At 35.4% G+C, this 25,360-nt stretch overlaps 1 protein-coding gene across 12 annotated transcripts in view; it reads right to left on the bottom strand.

Annotated features, from left to right (window-relative positions):
* Window positions 1-418: 418 nt before the first annotated feature.
* IKZF2 (IKAROS family zinc finger 2) overlaps window positions 419-25,360 on the bottom strand; it is a 155,042-nt gene continuing 130,100 nt past the window's right edge. For all 12 annotated transcript variants that reach the window (XM_055345517.1, XM_055345511.1, XM_055345519.1 and 9 more), the window contains 3 exons: window positions 22,892-23,029; window positions 14,747-14,890; window positions 419-8,785 (listed from right to left, as the gene is read on the bottom strand). In XM_055345517.1, coding sequence (XP_055201492.1) covers window positions 8,061-8,785; window positions 14,747-14,890; window positions 22,892-23,029 — 1,007 coding nt within the window. In that variant the 3' untranslated portion in view covers window positions 419-8,060. The remainder of the gene's footprint in view (window positions 8,786-14,746; window positions 14,891-22,891; window positions 23,030-25,360) is intronic.

Genomic DNA, 25,360 nt, shown 5'->3' on the forward strand with positions numbered 1-25,360 from the left:
TCCAATACGGTTATTGAACCATTTGTTGAACTGCTTGCAAAATTTACTGTGTGCTTTGGAGCAACAACTTTCTGCCCGTAGCTGTCTCTATAAATAGAGGATAGGCTCCGACATACATACCTCTTAGATTTAAGACCTATATGAAAACTGTCTGAAGAGTAAAGAGATGCCATCCTTAATTAACAACTTGGAATACTTTGTCCTCTGCCCTGGGGCAGGGGGCCTACATGGTAAAGATGGAGATTCCTGATCTCAAATGTATCCCCATCTCTCTCTGGGTCAGGCAGTGTGACATGTGTACACAACGGCAATAACTTAAGCCTGATGTTATTCAATAATTTAATCTTCGTATTTGGAAGATGTGTTTGGGTACAGAATTTTCACCAGAAAGTTTTTATAGCAAACTTTTTATGTCAGAAGTTTATTTTATTGGTAAAATATTAAATAATATACAGAATTAAAAACTGCACTTACACTTCTGAGAAGAAATAAATCTTGGACAAATTATATGCTTGTTCCTGAGATTCCCTAAATTTATTCCAGTAGCTGTGCACTCAGACAGTACAAACCTTTATAATATAATCCTTTTCACAAAGTATTACAAAGTTTCTGCAGCTTCTTTAGTTGTACACACATACAGACACACACTCACACATGCATATACAACACTCATACACGTATACACAGTAGCCACATACATGCACAGAACATGTATGTGTGTGCATTAAAAACAAAGAAAATACAAGTCCCACGTTTTAGTCTGCAGTGATAAAACTGTTTAGCAGAGGTCTCCAAATTGGTAATATAGCAGAGTGACTTGTCACACAGCTGCAAAGACTGTTTCAGTATTTCCATAGTAAACCTCATTTTCTGAGGTATTGTATTTGAGCCTTAAAAAAACATTACACTGAGCAAACCTGACATACAAGTTCTGGAATTTTAATTTTACATAGATATATATATTTCTTTTTAAAACAATTTTTATTTTCCCAAATTATTAGTTTGAAAAAAAATGAGGTTTACTGGTTTGACCTATCTTATTTTTCTTTTGCTTCTAAAACTCAAAATATCCTAGAAACTGTCAAGCAATTAGTTTTTAAAGTAGTCTAATTACCTTTGGTATTGTTAAAGAAAAAAATCTAAAATGGCCAAGACACATACTATACAAATGCAGTAACTGCCTTTAAAAGAAATGCCAAAGAAATGTTATCTTTTAACAAAACATGTATTTACATTACAGCAGTTTTACTACAGGGACACAGGTATAAAAAAGAAAACCAGCATTCTACATATAAATATGTATGATACGAAAAATACTTCTTACTTAAATCTGTATGAAAACAGTGCTCCAAATATTTCTTAAAAATTGTCTTCAGTAGGTGATAGGTGTTTAAAATTGAGCTAAGTGCTTTGCTTTTTTTTTTTAAGTTCATTTCCAAAAGAACGAAAATGAAATAAAAAAATATTAGGTTCTTAATTTAAAACATTGGACAAGGGTAAGAAGAAAATTCAGTCTAAGAATTGCAACTTTTTCAACTTTAGGACACATTTCTCAGACAAAAGATTACCATTTTCAATTAAAATTTAGCCCAAATAAAGAATACCCTAAGATTAGACTAGTGGTTTTGACGTTTTCTAATCTTTTGATTATGGAGTGCCTTTTTCCTTTGCTTGTTGTGTCCTTTAACTAACATACCATGATTTTCAAGGGTTTCTTTTTGACATTAAAGAATACGTCAGTTAAAAAAAAATAACCATAGTTTTTAAGACTTCAAGGAAAGTATTGCACTTGTACAGAAAGAAAAGAAAAATATCCTTTAAATAGCAGAAGGAATCATTCTGAGATTGCAAATAACACATGGTCTAAAAGGTCCAACTATTAAGAGCAGATATGAAGCCTGGAGAACCCCCTCCAAACCTGGAATATTATTATAGTAATGTTAAAGCATGTTCTCCCAACTGGGAGACAGTTAAGACTTTTTGCTTTAGATTTTTAACATCTTCCTAAATTTTTGCAAAAAACTGTTTAATCTCTCATACATTTTAGAAGGAAAACCAAATCAGAACACAAAACTCAACAAAAAAAGGAAGGCAAACATACCATATTACGATGACATAATCTCTGAAGTCCTATTTTAGGTACCCAATATTTGAAAGTAGCACAAGGGTTATATACTTTACTATTTTTAATCCAACTACTTCTCTTTTTTAATATAAAACTACACTTGAGTATAAAAATATGTCAGCAAATTATACAGCTAACAAAAATCACACAAAAAAATGTTAAGACTGAAGAGACTGATGAGTTGGAAGTTAAGAGCCGACCTAATCTTCAAACTAGTGGGGGGAAGAGAGGCAGAAATGTCCAGAGGCAGTGCTGGAAGGGACATTGACAGGGAGCAAAGGAGGTTAGGAGGAGGAGACAAAACTTAAGAGCTAATAAAGACCTTCGTTACTCAGAAGGGGAAGTGATTTGTGTTCAAAATCTGAGAGTGCTTGACAGTCAAAATGTTTTATCACAGTTTCAGAAATTGAACTACTTAAAAAAACACACACAAATTAATAAAACAACAAAAAACAAAACCCAGAGTCCTTCCCTTGTTACAGTGTATTCATTTTCTAAAAATCCATTTCCAGTAAATTAAATAGAATCCTGATAAGTGCATAGTAGGGGATTCAGTGACCTCCACCCGTTTGAGAAACTTTTCTTACTGTGTGTCACTTGAGGTAATTTGAAGGGCCCAATTAACTGCAAACTGGCTTATCTGTACTTTTCTGAAGTTATATGTTGTATTTTATGTGGCTTAGCAGAGGGCCTCTAAATTTTATATTTTATTCACAATAAAAAGGACATCTTAGAAAACTAGTCATTCACGTACCACTCTCTGTATGGGGGTAAAGGTTAATTCACAACAAATTTATACAGAAAATATACAAATGCAGTGTTATGGGAGGAAAAACCCCATAAACAGAATTAGGAACTTATTTCTAACTGTGCATGTGAAAAATATCCACAAACTTACAGTACAGCAAGAGAAAACTAAAAAGCTAGAAATATAATGTTACATAAAAACCTTATGGAAATCCCAAAATTTTAGGTTTCTGCAATAAATGTAAAAATATTCAAGGTGTCATTATTTGGCCTAGCAACACACTATGATAAAAAGAAACACTAGCATATCACAGCTTCTTGGTCATATGACATTTGCTTTGTATAACAAGCAGCTCATTTTTTTTTTTTTAAAAGCTGTCATATCCTAACACATCCATTGCAAGTAATACACAATCATGGTAGGAAACCATTTGAGATTATGCTTTGGAGAACAGCAATGTGATATGACTGTTCAGTTTTGTTTTGTTCAAGGAGAATTAATTACCTGCTTCTTTACATTATTCCATAAAACATTAACAGATTAGGAGACAGGTTCTCAGACTAGTACAACACTAGTCTGTAAATGGAATTCCAAAACAATACTGTATTTTATTGACCAAAAATTCCACTAATAAAGCCTTGTGTGATACTAGAACTTATTCTTCCTTTTAAACAAAACAAAAACACATACCATAATGCAATTCACAAATGAAATTTCCCTCTATGCCATATTTTACCTATGTGATCTTGTAATGATATTCAGAAATACTATCAAACTAATGAGATTAAAATCTTGTCTCAAAGTTTCCTTTACTTTAAACAGATGAGCTGAAATCCTCTGTACTGGAAATTCCTCTGATGGTTTTGCCCTAGAACACGAAGATGTATTATATAGTACTCAAATTTAAGTGGTTTTTAAAAATACATAATAAAAGTGTTTGTAGAGCTACAACAGCTAACCAACACTCTCTCAATGCATTTTAAAAAGGCACCAATATAAAGAAATCTTACAAGTATTTAATACATTAAATTCAGGATCTTAAGATACCAGTTACTGTATATTTTAATTATTTTGCAGAAACTGGAGGTTTAAAAACATTTCTAAGATAACTCTCATATATACAAACTTCAATTTTACCTCTATTCTTTTTTTCTTTTGCATTTGGGGAATTTTTTTTTTTTTTTGGATAATCGTATACAGATAGTACTTACTAAATAATATATAAAATATAACTAAAGATGACCATATATGTAACATATCTCTTTTGGTAAAATGAGTATTTCAAAGTAAAAAAAAAATTGTAACCAGTACCTTTTTTACTGTAAGTTCTGTCTTAAAACTAGGGACATGCAGTTTTTTGTTTGATATTTGCAGCCTTTTCTGTTCTTTTTCTACTTTACGGAATCATTTTGGAGACAGGATGAAATAACATTTGGAGAGTAAGTAAAACATAATTTTCATCTAAATGCCTTCACTAATGTATGTTTTGTCAAACCTTTATAACATATATAAAGACTTCATAGTTTTGTGAGGTGTAGAACTGAGACAAAGTAACTATAAAAATAACATCAAGCTCACTAAAATATTCTGGTCTTTCTCCATTTGCCAACAAGTAAAAGTTAATCATTTTTCTTTTCTGTATCTTCCTATTCAAAAGTTATTTGTGTTTCTTTCACTTTGGAAGTTATACAGAATCAGCTTGAAAACCTTTTTGTTTGTTTTGATTTCTTCTGGAAGTAGATGGTAAAGACCCAAGGTTTAAGTTTAATAGTTGAACTAGTTCTAAAGACACGCCAATAACTTCTTTAATATTTCTTAATACAATCTGGTAAATGTCCTAAATTGCTCGGGTATTAACTATAATTTTAACTCTTTATGTGCTCTTGCAAAACATGAGGTCACTCTATTGCTTCTTTTCATGACTTTTCCTTAAAAGAGTGTGTACGTGTATACAAACATACACACACTGTTGCACACATAGAGTTGCTTGTATGTATGCAGAAAAGGCATTCCCTACTCCGTAGCCAAATCTAAATCCTGGTCTCTCATTCTCCAATTTTGTCCCTCCAGAAAATTCTCAACGGAATGTTTTAATGACTTGAAATCTCTTCCAATCTGCTTAATGGTTATTTTCACTGTTCTAAAAAGCCAGATTAGAATGGCTTTTTAAAAGTGATTGACCACTATTAGAGAGAGGCAGCACATATCTCCAACAGGAGCTGTAGATCATTTTCTCGGCAAAATTAGGGCAAAGCAATGTGATGAATTTCTGAATTTTTGCCAGACTAGAAAAGAGAGGCTAACCCATTTTCATGCCCCCCTCAAGTACTCTGTAATGTGAAATCTCACCTAAATAAACCGGGCATATAACTGTTATGTAAAACTTGATTTATTTGGTGTCTGACTCTCATATTTATTTTTAGGCCCTAACAACTTGCCTATTTCCTTTCTTGAAGAAGGAGGCATGCAAATATAGCCATTCAGAATTTCCCAGAAAGCACTGTGCCCACAAGAATTCATTCTAACCTGCACATTTGAATTGACCTAGTCCTCATTTGTCCCTGCCACACCCTGAGCCATCTTTACCTCTTTCTGTTCCTTATATCACGAAGCTAAGAAAGTACAAGCATACACTTGTAGCAAATACACTCTCACAAATATTAAGTCCCTTCAATACAATAAATTTCCAAAGAGATGAAATGAAAAGAGGAGGGTATATTAGTACTGTCTTCGTGGGGGTACTACACAACTCTTTAGGTCCACCTAAAATTCAGCTTCATCCCAGGACAGTTGGGTACATGATTGTTCATACACTGGAAAAAACAAACAGTGAACAGGAAGAAAATTCATCGGTGATGCCAGCAGAAATCCACACACAGCCAAAGTTATGAACACATTATCTGCCATCCAAATGTTTCCTTAAATTGCAGTAAAACACAAAATCAGTAACCTTAAATTATTACCTTCCTCCAAAAAGGAAAAAAATATATAAAATTCCAATTTTCTTCTTGAGTGGTTAGGGTAGGGGCAGTTAAGGGAGTCTCAAAACATGCTTTAGATAAATTGTATGTTCACGATGTACCAAAGCATGCAGGGGGGGAAAAAAAACAGTTGATATTCTATTTAAAATATTTCACATCTCTGTTTTGGTGCATTCTCTTAGATTTAAAGGAACAGTTTGGACATTTCTCCAAAAATAATTACAAGAGGGGCCAGTAAAGGACAGTTGAGTTATAATCATTGTTGCCTCACTCTAGCTGTGTTAGTGCTTGGAAGTTGCTTAAATCAGCAGATGATAAATGAGAAAATAAGTGAAGGGCAGTATTGGGGCCATGTGTACTTCTCTGTCCATAGGTCTCTCATCTTGCTAGTTCTCACATCATCTGGATTAAGAAACATAGTTGTACCATCCTATTGAATGATTCTTTTTTAGAGCAGTTATCAGTTACTGCTTAACAGAATCAGTAATCCTAAATGGCTACCAGATAATCCAGTCATGGGCAGGCCTGTCCTCCCTCAACACAAGCAGCAAGTTCTGCACCCAAGTATATCTCCCCAAAATGACAGATCTCATTTGGTTCCTTCCCTCTAATGCTGCTGGACTGCAGAGAAAAAACAGCACCCTTATAAATGAAATAAAAAATTTGCACATGAAAAATGGTGACATATGTACAGATAAAGAAGAGAAAGTTTTTACTAAGGGATTGAGATTCATTTCTGACAGGGATTTATAAATAGTTGAATGTTTTCAAGATAGAGAAAAATGTGCAGGACATGGTGACTTTCACTTGGAGGTTAGGTTACTAGACTCCAAGAAGGGTAAAAATAAGCTTTGTTTTTTGTTTATCTGTAGTCTAATGTACAGGTTACAAAGAAGTTCCCTTTTCCTTGCACCAAAAGTGGTAAATATTATTATTGAAGAAATACTAGAATAAATAGCCCTAATTCCACAACTTATGGGGTTCAAGTTACCCATTCAAGTTGAATTAGTAATTGCTCCAAGATTTGGAAAGCAAAAACCTCAAACAAGATTTTTATGATCTTCCACTTAAATAGTAAAAGATGATGGACTATGGATAGAACACTGGGTGGTCACAGCTTGAAAAAAAAAAAAAAACAGTGAAAAGAGACATACCAGAAAAGAGATTTCTGAGTGGGTCCCCCCCCCCACTGTTAGCCTAATTATATTTTTCTGCTGACTGGTTAACACTGATTAAATGCTGATAAAGTGACAATCGTAAGCATACTTTTAGAAACAAATACGCAAACTATGCTGCCATCACATTACAACTTTAAAAGAAAACTTCCCAAACAAATTTATGAAAAGTAGAGGTCCTTCCTGGAAACTACTGACTGCCTCTTAGCCACTCTTAGACCATATGTTATTCTTAAGACTAGATAAAAATACTATTCATTAAAGGTGTTAAAAGTAAGGCTGCCAGGGTGTCTATAAAATGCCAGTCATCAAAACTATGGAAAACAGTGCTTAAGTTTAGAAAAATAAGATCATAGGACCTCAGATGTATTGTAGGTGTCCTTAACTACCTGTAGTTTAAAAGTTTTGCTATATGGTACAGTGTACAGCATACCGTATTATAAATTCCACTGGGGAAGTAAACATAGAACCCACAACAACTCATCCAAGGAGTTATCACTGAAAGTAACAATGTTTGTGTTCCATGATCTCTAGAGGGGAAAAAAAAAAAAACAAAACAGTTTACATTTTGAAACAAATTCTTCCTTGAAGGGTAAAATTACTTATGCCACTTTAAACTGTGAAAGTTCTACCCAGAATACTCTAAACTTTCCTACCTTCAACCATAATCCTGAACATCAGTGGCAAATTAGAATCTCTCAGGTGAATCAAGTGATTTTTTTTTTCCAAAGCATGATATACCTTGTATTTATGCATGGCAGAAATGGAACTGCTCTTAAATTCCCACAAAATAAACAAGCCAAGTTTACCAAGAAACAATATCCCCTGTCCCTTCGCTCTTCTGTTTTTTCCTTATTGTAATTAGGCAGAGCAAATGACACTGTGTCCACAAAATAAGAATTAATGACAGTAATAATATTAAACAAAAAAAAAGGTATGTCAACATCTGAGGGAAGGTGGGATTTGTAAGTGCAGTATTTCTTCATGTGCAGTTTGTTACTTCATAGGGGTCCCCTTTGGAATGAAAAGGCCTAGTGGAATGTGTGCTCCCCTCGAACAATGTGTGATGAAAACTCGTAACGGTCCTGGCTTCTGTAGCCACAGATGTTGCATTCCAGTGGGTCCCGGTAGCCATGGCAACCCATGTGAATGGTGTACATGACATGGTCTAGGAAAAGGACTCGGCAGTGCTCACACTTGAAGGCCCTAATCTGTTCTCCTTCTCCATTGAAGACCTTGTAGATGTCCTTCAGAGAGCCCTTAGGAGCCTTGGTGGTATCCAAAGCCTTGACATCCTCCTTCATGTAAGCTGGGCTTTGTTTCCTCTTGGGATTTAAGGCAGGGTTTCCTTGGTAGGACTGGTGGTCATCATGGCTGCTTTCTGAGTCAGTAGAATCCAGGCAGCTATTGCTGGGAGAGGCCTCTCTTTCCTGGGGCCGACTCTTTGGTCTGATGAGAGAGAGAGGACCATCCATGTTGTTTTCATGACTATCGGAGGTTTCCCTGCTAATGGGTCTTTCTATCCTATTTGGATGATAGACCTGAGAATAAGCTGAGCTTATAACTGGGGCCACCTCAGCGATTGTGCTTGGCGGGTGCTGCATCAGTGGGTGAAGGGCCTCAGCTCCAAGGTAGGTGATTGCATTGTTGATGGCTTGGTCCATCATATGAGACTGCATTAGCTCAGCTTCCTTCTCATATGTTAAGTTCATATCAAAGTGAATGTCTGGGTAGCTGAATCGCATGAGCTTTTCCCCTGAAAGGGGGAGGGTGAGAAAAGTAAAAAACAAACAAAATACAACAAAATTAGTGATTGGATTAAAATATAAATGTACAAAGTTAATCGTCTCCATTTTCTATAATATGATAATCTTATTCTTTAGATCAAGCATTTGGGCTCTTTAATTCTGCTGAGACTCACAAATACTCTCAACCTGAAAAGAGGATTAGTAATAAGAATTTCACAAGCCATTTGCACTTGTTTTAATGCCATCATGAAAATGCATCTAGCCTGAAAGGTATGATTGAGTGTGTTATCTTACTTTCATTCTCAATTAAAATTTCCACTTGTCTGGAGCTTAGCGACTATAGGCGAAAGAAGAAATACCAGGTGAAAATAAGTCAGAGACTATACCTATTTTGCTATTTTAGACATCAGTGACCAAGCTACAGAGATCACAAAAGCAAGAGTGATCTGATTATAACATCTGTCACCTTGGTGTTATATAGGGTTAATCTGGATGATTTAAAGGCTATATTAAAAAAAAATATAGAGAGAGCTGGTATATGTCACCGTGGAGAATTCAAAAACATCACCATTAAAATACTGTTAAAAGGGATCCCTGGGTGGCGCGGCGGTTTGGCGCTTGCCTTTGGCCCAGGGCGCGATCCTGGAGACCCGGGATCGATTCCCACATCGGGCTCCCGGTGCATGGAGCCTGCTTCTCCCTCTGCCTATGTTTCTGCCTCTCTCTCTCTCTCTCTCTCTCTCTCTGTGACTATCATAAAATAAATAAATAAATAAAATAAAATAAAATACTGTTAAAAGATGTATTGTTTTGGGGCACCTGGGTGGCTCAGTCAGTTAAGCATCTGACTCTTGATTTTGGCTCAGCTCATGATCTCAGGGTGGTGAGACTGAGCCCCGGGCTGGGCTCTATGCTGGGTGTGGAGCCTGCCTGAGATTCTCTCTCCGCCTCGCCCTCTTGTCTCCCCCTCGCCCTCTTGTCTCCCCTGCCTCCACCACCCACTCGCATGCTCTCTCTCTTCCCCTTTCCCCACCAAAAAAGTTGTATAGTTTGATAAATGGAATGGAATTTAGGACTGTTTAAATATAGGAGTTATTACCAAAGGTAGTTTATTTATAAACTTAGAAGATACTGTTTTGTTGTTTTGCTTCTTGAAATGGAGAATTAATCATTTTTACCTCAGCCCTGCCTTATTCAGTCATATGGGTAGTGGTGCTGGTATGTACACCCATTGTTAATTTCCTATATTTTTTCTTGATTGAAGAATTTTTGTAGTTTTCCCTTTAATATTTACTTCAACAAATTTATATTTTACTCTAAGATAGTATTTAACCATGAAAAAATTCTGTGCATAAAACTGGAGAAGTAACTTTAATTTTCTCTTTTAAATATTGCCAGCTTTAGACAGCATATTTTATCTTTTTAAAATTCTGCCACTAAAAACAATGACGTATCCTACTAATTGCCTGGTTAGTTTGAGAGGTAAATCTCACAGATAAAAACTTCTTAAAATATATGTGAACTTCCTATAAATGTTTAGTATGTTGTTATAGATGGATGCCTAATTTGTAATGTTGATAAAAAATGCTGATCCACAGAACTGCATTCTGGAAAAGCACTTTCAAGTAGCTAGTATTATTTCAGGTTTGAAGAGAGGTCTCCAAAGTGAATCAGGGTAATGATGAGAGTAATGAAAATGTAAGAAAAAAAAGATGAGACCTTACTGCATGGCATCCAATTTAAGATATTACAATGTTAAGAGTTTAAAAGTTGAGCTAGACAAACCTTATCTATATTCTCAAAGAGCTGACACTTTAGCAGGAGTTGTAGCGATTTAGGGATCATTATTAATACAGTGTTATATATGCTATGAGGTCAAATAAAAGGAATACATAATTAGGGGAGTAAAAGACGACTTCTTGAAGAAAGTGGCATCTGAGATAAAAACGTGATGACAAATATTAGCCAAGTAAAGGAATGCAGGGGTGGAGCAGCTGGTAGGAAGGCTTAGAGGCAAGAGGGCATGACTTGTTCAAGGGGTTACTTACATTTCAGTATATAGCTAAGAGTGGAAATAGATGAGAAAGCTGGAGAAGATAATAACAGGGCTCAGTCAACAGCTAAGGAATTTGAATTTTATCCTGAGGGCAATAAGGATTAAAAGGGTTAAACAGGGAAGTGACTTAACTAGATCTTTATTTATCAAGACGGTGTAGGAAGTTATTGATATAAATATCATGGTGGTCTGAATTAGTATAGTGGCAGCAGAAATGGAGAAAATTGGCTGGAATGGAGAGAAATTTAGAAAATATAGTTTGTAGAGTTTGGTGATTATCTAGACCTAGATAAAAAGAAAGAAGAAAGACGTGAGAAAAAGAAAGAAGTTAAATATGGAACTCAAGTTTCTGGCCTGGGAAACTTAGTGGATGGCAATGATAAAAGATGATGAGTTCAGGCTGGGAAAGACGGAATAATAGTTATGGTCCAGGAACTACCAAAATACAGTCTCAAATTTCGGAGAGACTTGGGCTTGAGATATAGATATGTAAGTCACAGTTGATAGAAAGTAACTTTTAAAGCCATGAAAATTGGAGATCTGACCCAAGCATAGGTACAGTGTGAAGAAGAGGAGTAAAAAATAGAAACTGGAAGAACACCAGGATTTTTATGCCTGCCCAGAGACCAAGGCAAGTTGGATTCCTGCATGGGGCCCCATGTTTATAGTCTTTTGCTCCTCATGGAATGAGGACTGTGTCTAGCCAAGGGAGTGTGCCTGTCTGGAGATTACTCCCTAGACCATACCCTGGATACCCAGAACCCCCGAATTCCTTGCCGAAATGACATTGAGCATGCACCAAGGGTTGGCGCAGTCCTCTTCATAGGGCCCATCCTCCTGAGCACCAATTGTGCTCTTGGTACGTACACAGCCCTGAGGAGTGACCAACATACTACTCTTTATGTGCTGTGTGGGGTACAATGTGAAAAGATCTTGGATGTGCAGGCTGAGTGTCTACAGTTGTGTGCATGAGGCCCCTTTTGGTACTAGACAGAACCAGAAGTGGATCTAAGAGAGAGGCTGGGCTGCAGGTCAGGTGGTAGTTCTACTCATGCTGTCAAGGTCTGGTGATTCTGTAATTGAACTCAATTTTCTAAGGAAGATAGAACACCATAGTTTTTCAGCTTGATTTAAAATAAATATTTAGGCACAGGAATGGAGGACTCATTAGCACTTTTGCTCCATTTGCATAACTGTTAACTATTAAGTCTTCAGAATGAAGACTTAGAAGGAGCAGAGAAGCTGGAGGAAATTCAGGAGAGATCAATGTCATGGACACCAAGGAAAGAAGTGTTTCAAAAGGAATGAATTATTCAAGAGTGGCAAATGCTCTTTAGGAGTTGTGTAAGATAGTCTATAAAGGATCCACTTGCACGTGGCACTATGAAAACTAGTGGTGACCTCAATGAGAATAATTTCTGTGGAGCATGGGGAAGAAAGCCAGGTTGCATAGACTAGGGAATGAGTAGGAAGAAAGTATGGAGAGCAAGCATAGAGAACTCTTTCAACAACACCATTTTTGAAGAGCAGGAAAAAGCAGGCAGTAGCTGGAAGGAGACTCGGGTTTGAGGGAAGACGTTTTTGGGGATGAGAACTTATCATATTAAATACAAAAAGGAAAATGTCAAGAGAGGGGAGAGGTTGAAAACATGAGTGAGAAAAAGGAATAATAATGTAAGATATTTGGGAAGCTGAGGTAGAAGAATTCCAGAACACAAAAAAGATGACTTAACCTTAATTAGAAAGAGGGATATTCTTTTATTGAAACAGAGGGGAAAAAAAGTATTCATATAAATCATATAAATGCACATAATCTTTATAAGATTAGTTATATTATATTGAAATCATTTCAACTGATTTTATTCCCTAGAAGCTGAGATATAATACCATCAAGGAGTGATACACTATGTTTGTGGAGAATGAAGAAATGTTGAAATGGCTATAGGGTTGGGTAGGAGAGAGGACTTTCAAGGATGGAGTAAAGGAGGACTGCTACATATATGGATGGAACAACTGATATTTCAGATCACTTATTCATTGATGAATAGTGCCACCAATTTGTAGGGCTGCAAGATTTTCTTCGCAAGTACTAGCAGTCCTGTAGACATGGGAAAGATGCTTCTCTGCTTTCACCAGAGGGTAGAATTTCATCAGAAGGTGATAGAAAGGCAACAAAGTAAAATAATCAATAATGTCAAAAGAGTGTTAAAAGTGATTAACCATGGAATCTAAGCTGGATAAGAAAAAGAGAAGAGGACACAAAAAGATATGTAGAAAGTTCAGGGGTCATTGGTCTGGAAGGCTTGATAAGGTCGAAGAATAGTATTTAACTGAGGAATATGGTAAAAAGGAATTTATAGTAAGTATGGAATGATGAAATTTTCATTTCAAAAACATCAGAGAGATGGTGTGTGTTTTTCACATATTAATAGAAAGGATAATTCAAATAAAAATACCATAAATTCCAAATAAAAATCTAATGTTATTTTATTTTTATTTTTAATTTTTTAAAATCAAAATGTAATTTAAGAAAATCTGTCCCTCTTTACTAAAGAATTGAGACTCGTATCCCCAAGTCATAGGAAAAATAAAAATATTACAAAGAATAGGATTAAATAGATTCAGAAGACATAAAGACATATTTTCCCAACAACACTAGTGTTGGTTTAAAGGACATAAATCATTTAATGGACATCCATCAAAATTGCTCAATTTAAAAAATAGATGAAATGACATTTAAAAATAGTTATTTATAAAAAGGAAGAGAGAAGGACAGAAAGAAAAGTTACTTAGGGACCAAGGCAGGCCTTTGAGTATTCTTTCTGGGGCTTTAAATTGACCTAGGATCAACTGTGATCCCTTAGGGCTATTCTCTGGCCTTTGTTTTCAATGAGCTGTCAATAAATCTCTTCAGCTTATCTTAAAATGATATTTTGGTGATTTGTTAGTTCTTCAATTTTAGATTGGAAGGAAATTTTCTCTAAGTGATTACTGGAGTAAAAGAATTTTATTAGCCTTCCCTCCCTGAAATAACCAGAGAATATTTTCTCCCAGTCACCACTCAACTCAAGAAGGATGTTCCACAATACTCTTTGACACTAGAATGTGAGAATCTATTTGAAAATCTTTCTCTTCTAATTTTTACCCTATATAAAGACTGATATATTACATATATAATTAATGGCAATTCCTTATATAGAGTCACTATTTTTATATATTCTTTAAAAATTGGATGATTTTTGCATCCTCAGAAACACTTGATGACTTACAGTGTACGGAATGATGCCAACTCTGAGTGTATTAAAGAATATTTAAGGGCTTGGAAATGAAAAAGAAAAGTCTAAAAAATAAAAGTTTAAGTACATCATATATAATCTTTTTGTTTCAAAATCATAGGCTGGATGAAAACAAAGATCCAAATCTGAAAGACAGATCCAGGAATGAAAACTCTTTAATGAGGGCTGCTGCATTATTTTGGGGGAAAAGAGTTCTCTTAATTCTAGATCAAATAGCAAAACCATTAATATCACGTAAAGAAAATAGTTTAAAGACTAATGAAAGCTGCAAAACAGATTACAAAGCTGGCTTATAGATGACACCATTTTCCCTAAGTATTTTTATTTTGTAAATAAATTAATATTTTATTTTATATACTGTATATATAATTTCATTTTGAGATAATAACTTCTATCAGTCTTTTATTTCCTAGGCCCACATACCTAAGGGTGTGTGTGTGTGTGTGTGTGTGTGTGTAACTGTGTTACATATGGAACAGCATAAAGTAGAAATGAATAATGGACAAAGAGATGGGTATCTATGTCTTGAACTGAAATATACCATCTATATTTCATGGGAACATACCTCTGCCCATTGAAACCACTTTTTAAGAAGTAAAATCATTTGTAGTGCTTACCCACAAACTTTTGTGGAGTGGAGCTTTTACGTTTTCCCATATTCCCTGTGAGCTTCTCTATGACAGCAGGTCTCTCAAAAGGCACCAGAGAAATATTGTTGTCCATGATAGGCTCTTGTTCCTTACAATCTTCCATAGGAGGTACTATATAAAACCATACAAAAAATGCAATCTGATAATTTCTTCTACATTTTATTAAAAGATACAAAGCTGGATTTGCCATTTCAATATGTATTAAACATAAGCTAGTATGCTTGAATAAAAGTAAAAAGAATAATGTTTAGTGTTAGAGTACACTCTCTAAGTTTACACACACACAGAGGATTTGTTTTTATCTGAGTCATTCTCAGATCAATGACACAAACTGTTGGCCACTACTGGTGGCAAACATGTTCATCTTGTTTCTCATCTTACTCCTCTGAAAGTGTTTTTAACATTGATTAAAATCAATACCACTTTAAGACTGCACTATTTTCAAGGCTTTTGGAGTTTATTTTTCTAAAACAATTTAAGCAAGTCAACTTGTTTTGAAGGAAAGCTTAAATAGGCACACAGAATAACAGCACGATATTTAACCAGGCTTTTTTTTTTTCACCCATGTATTTTCCTGTAGCAGATTTTCTATTGATGAGCTGAGTGAGCTGCTAGCCCTATTGGCAGTAGATAAATACCTGCACAAAGCAGCCTTCATGAAGGAGCTTCAATTCTGAACATGTCTACACATAGTAAACTGTGGCCGCTTTATGATTGTAATTTATTTTAAAAAGAGCTCTTCAGCAGGATAAAAAGAAACCATTTCCAAAATGGCATATTTGCTCGCTAAACTACTGCTCTAATTCATTTGACATAAACTCTCCAAAGCTGCTCCCTCCTCATCCCATTTGTCTAAATTGCTATGGGCTAACAGATTAGCTCAGAGATATTATTGACACGAGATATTGAAATTCATAATATAAACAAAGAACTTACAAAAGTTTTTGAGTAAAAATACTGTCAAAGGATGTTTAAGGATACAGTAACATCTGAGACAGATGAAATCAATGACTGAAGACAACGTTCACAGGAAAGACTATAAACTTATTCTTGATTATCCTTGCTTTCTCTAAAATACCTGCATCAGTAGTGCTAGGAAGCCTAAAGGTTTCATATCTTAGAATATCTTTACTTGTTCAGATATACTGTAAAACTATTTATTCTGCACCTTTCATTTGTAAAGGATAGTTTCACTGTGTACAACACAATACATTCTCATCTAGAAGGGCGGACACTAAAATAAAACGAGAAAGCAAGAGATGAAAGTTAAAAAAATCCAGTGCACAATTCAGGTGACCTACTTAATAACCAATACAGGTTGCTGATTTTGAAGAAATGAAAAATGGCAACAGAAAAATGTTTTCCTAATTTGGACATGTTTAAAGAAATTGATATTCAATCTAAGTCTTGGGTTGACGTAGAGTCTACTGGATGGGCCAGAAAAATTTACTTTTCAATCTCTGTAAGATATGGCTATGATTGACAAGGGATTCTACAATTGCTGGATGTTGACCTGGAAGGAAGTTAGGAGCTTTAGAAACAAGGAAACACTCAGGTCATTTTCCATAATGATAAAATCCATGATAATAGCAAGTGGAAAAAAAAATATATATGTATTATATAAAACATTATGTCCTCTTTCAGCAACAACTAAAATAAAAACAAGTACTTGAAAAGCAAAGAAGGGCTGCCCAAACGAAAAATTCAAACAAGGGTGGCCAGGAGGACAGAATGCCAGTGGAGAGTGGATGTGGTTGGGAACCATTAATTAGATTATTGTCAAAATCTTAACTTTTGTTTTGGGTGGTGGATTTATAGGCACTTACTACATTATTAAACCTAACTAAAAGCTAAAAAACAGGTCATATATGGACCGGAGATGAAAATATGTCACAAACCAGGATCTAAAATGAAAGAAGGAAAGAAAAAAAGGTTTGTTGTTGTAAATTTTGCTAAAAAACAGCTAAACTGGTTAACGGGGTTTGCCCCCAAATTGAATATATTAATTAGTTTTGAAATGAGTAGTCTAAAACTTGGCAGTTTTGCTCTAAGTCTAACCTTGAATTTTCATATTTGCACACATTTGACACTCAAAACGAAACCTGGGTGTGCGAACTGTCCCACACCACATCCACCTCAATTCAGATGGTTTGTCCCAAGTTCAATGAAGCTCATGTGAACTGAAAACAATGACTTTGTCAGAGCTTTGGTCTTATTTCTATTTTATATCAGCTCTTCACATATCAAATATTAATCCTGTTTCTACTGTATCAGCAATAATAACTGGTACACACCATGTGCTAAGTACTGTTTTAAGACACGGTTTGATAATTCATTTAATCTTTTCAATAACCCCCCTTGAGATAAGTACCATCTCCATTTTACTGATAGGGCAACAAAACCCCAGAGATTCCTTGGGGTTTATATCTAGTTAGTAGGGAATATAGGAGTTGAACCTACGTGGTCTGGCTCTAGAGCCTTTGCCCTTAGTCTTTATGCTACACTATTCTTTTGTGGACATGATTTGAGTGTTGAGTTTTCATAAACAAGTTTGACATATTTTTAAGGTCTACCATTGGAAAGAGATCTGATATGTTTTCTCAATTACATAACTAATTTGAATTTTTTTTTCTTTGCTTTCAAGGATCTGGGTCCAATGTTTGGGCTTAAAACAAGTTTTTAAGTTAATAACACATCAGTCATATAGAGATTTATCTAGGCTAAGAAAATAATAAACTAATTTTACTTGTTAAAGAAAACTTCATTATCAAATACCTTCCTTGACCATATTTTTGAAATTATAACCAAGATAAAAATAATTTATACCCATTCTATTATCTCATCACATTGATAAATCTTTTAAAGACAGAAGCATCTAAGAGTGTTCCCAACAGATATTTTTACCAAGTCGTTCGCTCAGAAATCAAAATCTAAGAATATAAGGGTCTGAAGGACCTAGATTAGGTCACATGTCTACCCCCTGGCCAGGAGAGGTCTGGGAACCTAACCTGACAGTCCTGACATGGCTTCATACAATGGGAGCGTTCTTTAAAGGAAAACGGAAATTTTGTTATCAAAAGAAGGTATATATAAGGCAGGCAAAAATAATGGATGTCTTCTACACTGTCATAAATTCTCTCCATGTTGCCAAACATAAGAACAAAAATCAGTTCTCTTATTTTCTTGACAACATTTGATGGTACCAATACTTGCTTGCTTTGTCTTCTGTGAGATCATTCTTCCCATTCCCTGCTTGTACTCATCTTCATAGGTCTTTTTTTTTTTTTTTCCTTTTTTTCCTTCCTGGTATGTTCTTGCCTTCTAGATGTCTCACTCTATAGTTAGCCATATAACTTTAGAAAACTTCAGGCTTCTACCTATATAATGATGGCTCCCAAATATATATTTCCTACCAGACAACTCTTGAAAACTTGAGATTTATACATTCAACTTCCTCTCAGACAGTTTCATTTGGCAGTTCAGTCTCTCACAAGTGCCTAAAAGATAATGTGTTAAAAAACTGAAATCTTGGGACGTCTGGGTGGCTCAGTAGTTGAGCGTCTGCCTTTGGCTGAGGTGGTGATCCTGGGGTCATGGGATCAAGTCCCACATTGGGCTACTCTTAAGGAGCCTGCTGAGCCATCTGCTATGTCTCTGCCTCTCTCTGTGTGTCTCTCATAAATAACTAAAAACCTTCAAAAACCTGATATCTCCATTTCCCACCCCAAACTTTCTCCTGTTATCCTAATTATTATCCTAATTACCATCTTCATGAATGGCACCACATCCATGCTAAATACCTGTGACAAATGCTAAGTTTCTTCCTTTCACCCAGTCTCCTTTCCCTTCTCTCTACTGCCTCCTCCTCATATACACACATGGAGGTACTATGTAGTTTAGGCTCTACATGTGCAGTTGCCCTCAATTTTTAACTGTATATTCCAGGTTACTAAGCCCAACTTGACCAATCAGGAGGTTGTTGCAATGGTCTACTTGCCTCTGGCTTACTCTTCTGATTGATGTCCTATATTTCTAGCAATTAAATGTTAATCCACAAGTATTTTTTTAGGATAAAGTACAAAATTCTTTGCTTAGCACAAATGGCCCTTGATATTCTGTTCACAGACTATTCTCTGACTTATTACCTTCCAATTTCCTTTGCCCTTACAAACTGTGCTCTAATTATACACATTTACTTGTAGGTCCTTAGGTCACCATGCTCTTTAGGCTTCTGTTTCTTCACAAGTGCTGTTCTCTCTGCATAAAAGACGCTTCCATTTATTTAGCTGGCTGTCTTGCCTTTCAAAACTCCACTCACATAATTTTCCCCAGAAATTCCTGTTGGATACCTAGAGTCTGATTCGGACATCTATCCCAAATGCCCCTATAAAGCTTGTCCGACAGTGTTCTGTTGGTTTACTGGTCTATTTCTTCCAGGAGGTGGTAAGCAACCTTACCAACAGCATTTTATTTGTGTCTCTAGTACCTTTTATGATGTGTGACAAATATAATATTTAATGTATTTTTACTGAATGACTTCATGAAGGAAATAATGTTACCCAATGGAAACAAGTTGAGAAAGTTTACTAGAGTTTATAGGTTTTCAATTATGTCCCCAATCTTGCAATAAAGAACTTCCCTTTCTCAAATAATTCAAAGCACAAACTTAAGACTATATGTTCTTGTTTTAAAGCTGCTATCTTTTGGTTCATGCTTTCATTTTTGTCTTCCGGCAAGGGGGAAAAAGCTAATTACATACTTTGGTGTTTAAGCTTTTTTCTTCAAGCTAAACAAACTTGAAAAATGAGTATATCTTCAAATAAGATCATTTGCCATAAAATTCATTATTATTATCTTTATTTCCCAAACTACAAGTCATGCATTTTCTTTTTCCCTCAAACTCAAAAATTTTTTATTCTACTTCTTAAGTATGTCTTAATTGTTTCATTCTGTTCTCTTCTCCTGCTACTGCCTTCTCATCTTTTTCTTGGCATTCTCACTTCCAGTCTCTCCTCACACCTCAGGCATCTCTCCTATATTGTACACTGGTGACATTTTTCTTTATAAGACACAAATTGGATTACCCCAATGGAATTCAAACATTGGATTGGCATAAAAGGCTCCATTTTTGCATTACAACCAATTATGTCAGTCTCATTTCCTACCATTTCTTTAACTCCAAGTATGTTCAATGTACAGGAACTGCTAATGTTCTTTTATACCTCCAAGTGTTAGCCTGTGGCAATTGCTCTGCCTGGAACATACATTTTCTGTGAATCTAATTTGTGCAATTTTCCTCAACTCCATGTACGAATCAAACACTTCATGTGTAAAATGCTTTCCTTGATTTTTCTAGACAGAGTTAGGTCAGCTCTGCATTTGTGCTCCTGGAGAAGTGTGTATATGTCTTTATTAGAGTATTTGCTTCATTTTATTCATCTTTAAAGTACACATTCCTTACTAGACCATAAATGTAAGAAAGAAATTGTGTCCATTTATCTTTATATGCCCAGAATGTTTCGTAGAAATTGGCACATAGCAAATCCTCCATACCTGTTCTCTGAATGAAGCAAAAGAATACCTCTTTGACTTCAGACATCCCCTTCTCTAGAAGAGCCACATGGGGAAGAACATGCTTTAGGAAAGAGAGGCTAGGACACATAACTATGTCAGATATGAACAAAAAAGAAATAATAATTGCAAAGAGCTAATGGCGACCACAATGATGGCAACCCCTACCCTCTACCACTAAAAGAAAGCTAAGAAAAATAGGCAAGATAGAGTAGGATAGTAAGAGAGGAAAGGAAATAAATATGAATTTCACTATGGCTGTCTTTAAAAGGAGACACATGCCAACGTATGTATGTGAGAAAAGGTTAATGATAAACTCTAGGAGCATTTTGCCCAGTTTTTCCTCTCTTAGGGCATTTATCAATTCCTGTTTCATACATTCAATTCTGCATTAAGAATGTTAATGGAAGGAAAAGGAGATAAAGGATAATCTCACATTATTATTATGCTAGAAGAATTAAAGCATGAAATGGAATAAATATAAGCCTATGTGGTTTAAAACTATATCCAATATTGAAGAATAATTATTTGGGTCTACAAATGATATCAGAACCTATCTCCTCCTCCCACCCTCCCCATACACCTGTCTTTGACATTGCACCCTGCTCTATCCAGTACCTGAGTGTCTTACACACTTTCTCCATTCTGTTCCAGTTTCAGAGCAACTTGTAAAATGGGCTTTTGATTATTAAGGGCAGGCAATCTGGGAAATGAGGGTCGATGTTATGGTTGTCTAGGAGTATTTTCCTCCAAAATAAACCTGCTTAATTTTTTGTCAGCACTTACTCTATAACTGGTTAATTTGCCAACATATAGTTAAATGGTAACAACATGAAGTCTTTTAGAAGAGACTCTATTTCTAATTTAGATGTGTGTGCAACAGAGTCCCATAAAAGACTCAATGGAAAAGGAATTAATAAAATTAATAATCCAATCAAATGTCAAAACTGTAAGGAGAGAACATTATATAGAAAAACTAATAGTAGTACCACAAGGTATCTTTAACATTCTGGCATGCACTCGAGCCTCCCTCAGTTACCCTGCCTCAAGCCACCTTGAAAAACAACAATTTAAACAGAAATGGTAGGCAAATGAAACCTCAAATGTCTAAGTTAATGCTGGTAATATAACCTTATAGGGCATAGGACATTTAACATTTCTTAGTATTTAATGCCCTGAAATGTAATATTGGGTATTTATTGCACATCCAATCATATTTAATTCTCACACTAAGTCTGTGACACAGACACCACTCGGCCAAGCCAGGTTTGCTGGACTCCTAGACCCATCATTTTAAATTCCCTGCTCTGGGCTCCTATGCTACCCTCAGAGGCTCAGGTAATGCAAGCTTGCAATATCAAATTTACTAAGACATAAAACAGAGACAGTTTTTAAAAATGTTAGTTAATAATAATATAAAAATATATGGGCTCATTCACAACAACAAATCGAATTAAAAAATTCTTTTAGATTATATAAACTATCCCCAAGGAAAAAAGCTTCAATTATTCAGGGTAACAAAATAAGTAAATTTAAATTAAATCCCCAATTCAGCAACAAATAATCACTTGCTGTCCAATAAACACAGTTCCACAGGATGTAGTACATAAAACAAAACCCACAAGTAATTCTTGAGTTGTCTATAAGTTGCTAAATAGATATTTATATTTTGAAAATGACTACAGCATTCTCCAATTATACTATTAGATATTGGCTAAGTCTTTTTAAAATAAAAGATATAAATGCAACAGTAAGTTAAGATTTTTGTATATACTTATATGAATGATAAGATTAATCACTGTAAAAATATAATTAGTAGGACAAGACAGATACTCCAAATGTAAAGAACTCGAAATCATAACTTTCCATTTTAAAGCTGATTACCGACATTAATTTTTTAGTAATATAGAGTTGTTAATTGCTAAATCTTAGAAACTACTTCCCTACCTGATATTGTATATTGCGGAGATGAGGAAGTTTTGCTTGGGTTTTGATTTTTGTGGAGGGAAGTGGTGCCTAATTTTAGTCTAGGCTCTTCCCTATACTCATAGAAAGCAAAATGAGTAATTTCCAAGATAAATCACAGAACAGATTAGGGAAATTTCTAATTATATCAATTCTATCACTGATCATTTACCTAAGAGAAATGAAAATACACAACCAGCTCTTTTAGGAACTCTATAGACATTCCTACAACCATTTCTATTTGGTGCAGCCAATGAAAGAGAAGAATAAATACTATCTTCCTTTGGTGTATTCAAGGTTGGCTGTCATTATCGTGTTAATTCAAAGACATGTTATCAGAAATAATTTGGAATTTCACAAAAACCCAGTACAGCTTGTTTGCCAAGGGTCGCAAAGCTCAACTCACTTCAAGTGCTGAAGAAGATAATCCCATGCAAAGTTAACATAATCTGAAATTGTTTTTAAAAAGAGTAAGATTTTATCTTCATGTTTAAGGGTAGAGAGAACTGTTTAACCCATATAGAATGACAAAAGCAGTGAGGGGGAATGAAAATGGTGAACGGCACTTTTACCCACCATGGTGACTCATGACCTGCCCAGCAGCCTCCATGCTGACATTCTGGAGATAGTTGTGGCAGCGTTCCTTGTGCTCCTCCAGTGAACTGCGCTGCTTGTAGCTTCGTCCACAGTAGTTGCACTTGTGAGGTTTACCCACTGCGAAGAGAGCTCCAGGTTAGTGTGCCGTCAGTCTCATCCAGAGCAAATTTAACATCTGACTTTTGGTAGTGTGGAGGAAGCATTTATATGCTTTTCAGACTCAAATCTCTTCCTCCTCCACACTCTGATTTAGGCGAGAAAAGCTAATAAATTTCTACCAAAGACTAAAAAGACAGCAAGGAGATAAGGCAGGTCGTACCTTTGGTGACAGAGGAAACACTGAATCAAATTCATGCTCTGACTGTATCCTCGATCTTGAGGGGCTGATGATCAGTCTCCAAATTATCTGACTTCTAACACTAACATTTGCTCTTACACAATTCTCTCAGCTTTGACTCAAAATACAAATCAGGAGTGTCCTAGATACATGGTGAGAATTTTTTTTAATGTTTTTTTGGGGGGTTGATAAGGACAGAGAATTTTTAACTGAAGAAAAGTGAAATGCAACAAATGGAATGTCATTGTTTAATGAAAAGATTATTCATGGCACGGTACCAAGGACACTAAAAAGAATTCAAGTGATGAGAAAAAGTACGATAAAAGCAGAGTTTCTCTTTTCTTTCCACCTTGGTTATAATTATTCACACATGCAAAACTTTGCAGCCGATAACTGTGTTCTCCAACATCAGCACTGTTCTTCTACTACCAAGAATTAACCTACTAGGTGCTTTGAGTCAGGATTATTAACAATAACCACTGAAATCCTAACATATGTAGTTATATAATGATAGTAACATTTTCTTTTTTCTTTTTCTTCTAATGTCTTTCACATCCAGGAAATGAATTATTTCCTAGTAGCCAGAAAGCCCTATCTCAGTATACCTGGTAAAATACTTCAATGCTCACATTAAATAAAACTTTAAAAAACGATTGAAGAAAAACCCACGTATGGAAAGAGACATGTTTTACTGTATGACAATTCACAAGGATATCACAGGGCACTCTGATTCTTAGTTTTGAATGAATACAGAAAAAACACAAGACCCCAGCTGGTCCTTGCCAAAGCTCTCAGTAGCAAAGCACAGTGTGAATCAGTCAGTGGCCCTCATCTGACATAGGAATCACTTTGTTTTGCTCCAAGGACAAACAGACCACTCTTTTTCATAGTCAAAGATCGTATCCCTAACTCTAGTCACCTTACAAACTCCAAGCTATGACACTGGTTGCAGGCGGAATTGAAATACTGTAACAAGGCAAGGTATTCAGAGCTGCATAGAAATTTTGCTATAAAACAACAAAAACCCCACGAAATCTTTAAATTGTATTTGACGTATACATAAGCCCAGTTATTTCATGATCATGATTTTTGTAAACAGCCTTAAATAAAAGCTAAGGCAGGATTAGTCATTTCTAAAAATAGGCAAAGTTCTATTTTTTTTCAGAACCAAGAATTTCTATATATTGAACCAAGGAATCTCTGTCTATTGTGAAGAATCTTTATTGCTATGTCAGAACATTAAAAATTACACGAAAATACTTTTAGTCAAAAACATTTCATGTAAATAGTGTAAATACATGTAATTGCATTTTAAGATATGGCATTACATATCACAAAAAGCTTTTGTTTGCCATCACTGTTACTTAATATGAGGTTTTTAGTGCTAGAAAGTCTCTAGAAGTAAGTGAATTTGCACTAAACAGGTCTACTTACTAACAAGCACATAAACTGTGGTCTGTAGCCCACTTTAAAACTTGTTTCTTCCTCTCTGTCTTCCTTTTTATCAGTCCTGTTGCGCTGTGTCTTGGATACCTGTTTTACTATAAACGTATCATCCTATGCTTTCTTCCCCTTATTTATATAAACCTGATACCTTCTGAAGTTCATTTAAACAGTTCTCTTCCACACCCCCCTGGCACACAGCCATCAATAAACTTCTAACTCACCCACCAAGGAAGAAAAGACTGTATACTTTTTACTGTTTTCAAAACTTTTTTTTTTTACTAGCCTCATTTTTAAAGTCTGTCGTTCCTAAAGCTTTATTACTTTAGCTTCTCCCATTTTGACATCCGTTTTAAAATATCACTCTTTCCTCTTCATCCCAATTTGAGCAAATTGTTCTAGAAGTATAACCTCACTTTTTCCAAATCTTGATCTGTGTTCCACTACAGCAATCCACATAGTAGGCAACATATGATGGACTTTGATATCGTGGAACTGTGTTATCTCCAAGGCATGGACTTTGGGAATGCTCCACTTTACCCTTCTGCCTCTCTCATCCAATACATATTTGTTAAAAGCCTACGAGGTACCTACAGCCTGTGAGGTACCAACAACACTCTGATGAGGCTGGAATGTAAAGTGGAGAACACATTCTCATGGTTCTATCC

Source organism: Nyctereutes procyonoides, unplaced genomic scaffold, assembly GCF_905146905.1.
Source record: "Nyctereutes procyonoides isolate TBG_1078 unplaced genomic scaffold, NYPRO_anot_genome, whole genome shotgun sequence".
Classification (NCBI taxonomy): domain Eukaryota; kingdom Metazoa; phylum Chordata; class Mammalia; order Carnivora; family Canidae; genus Nyctereutes; species Nyctereutes procyonoides.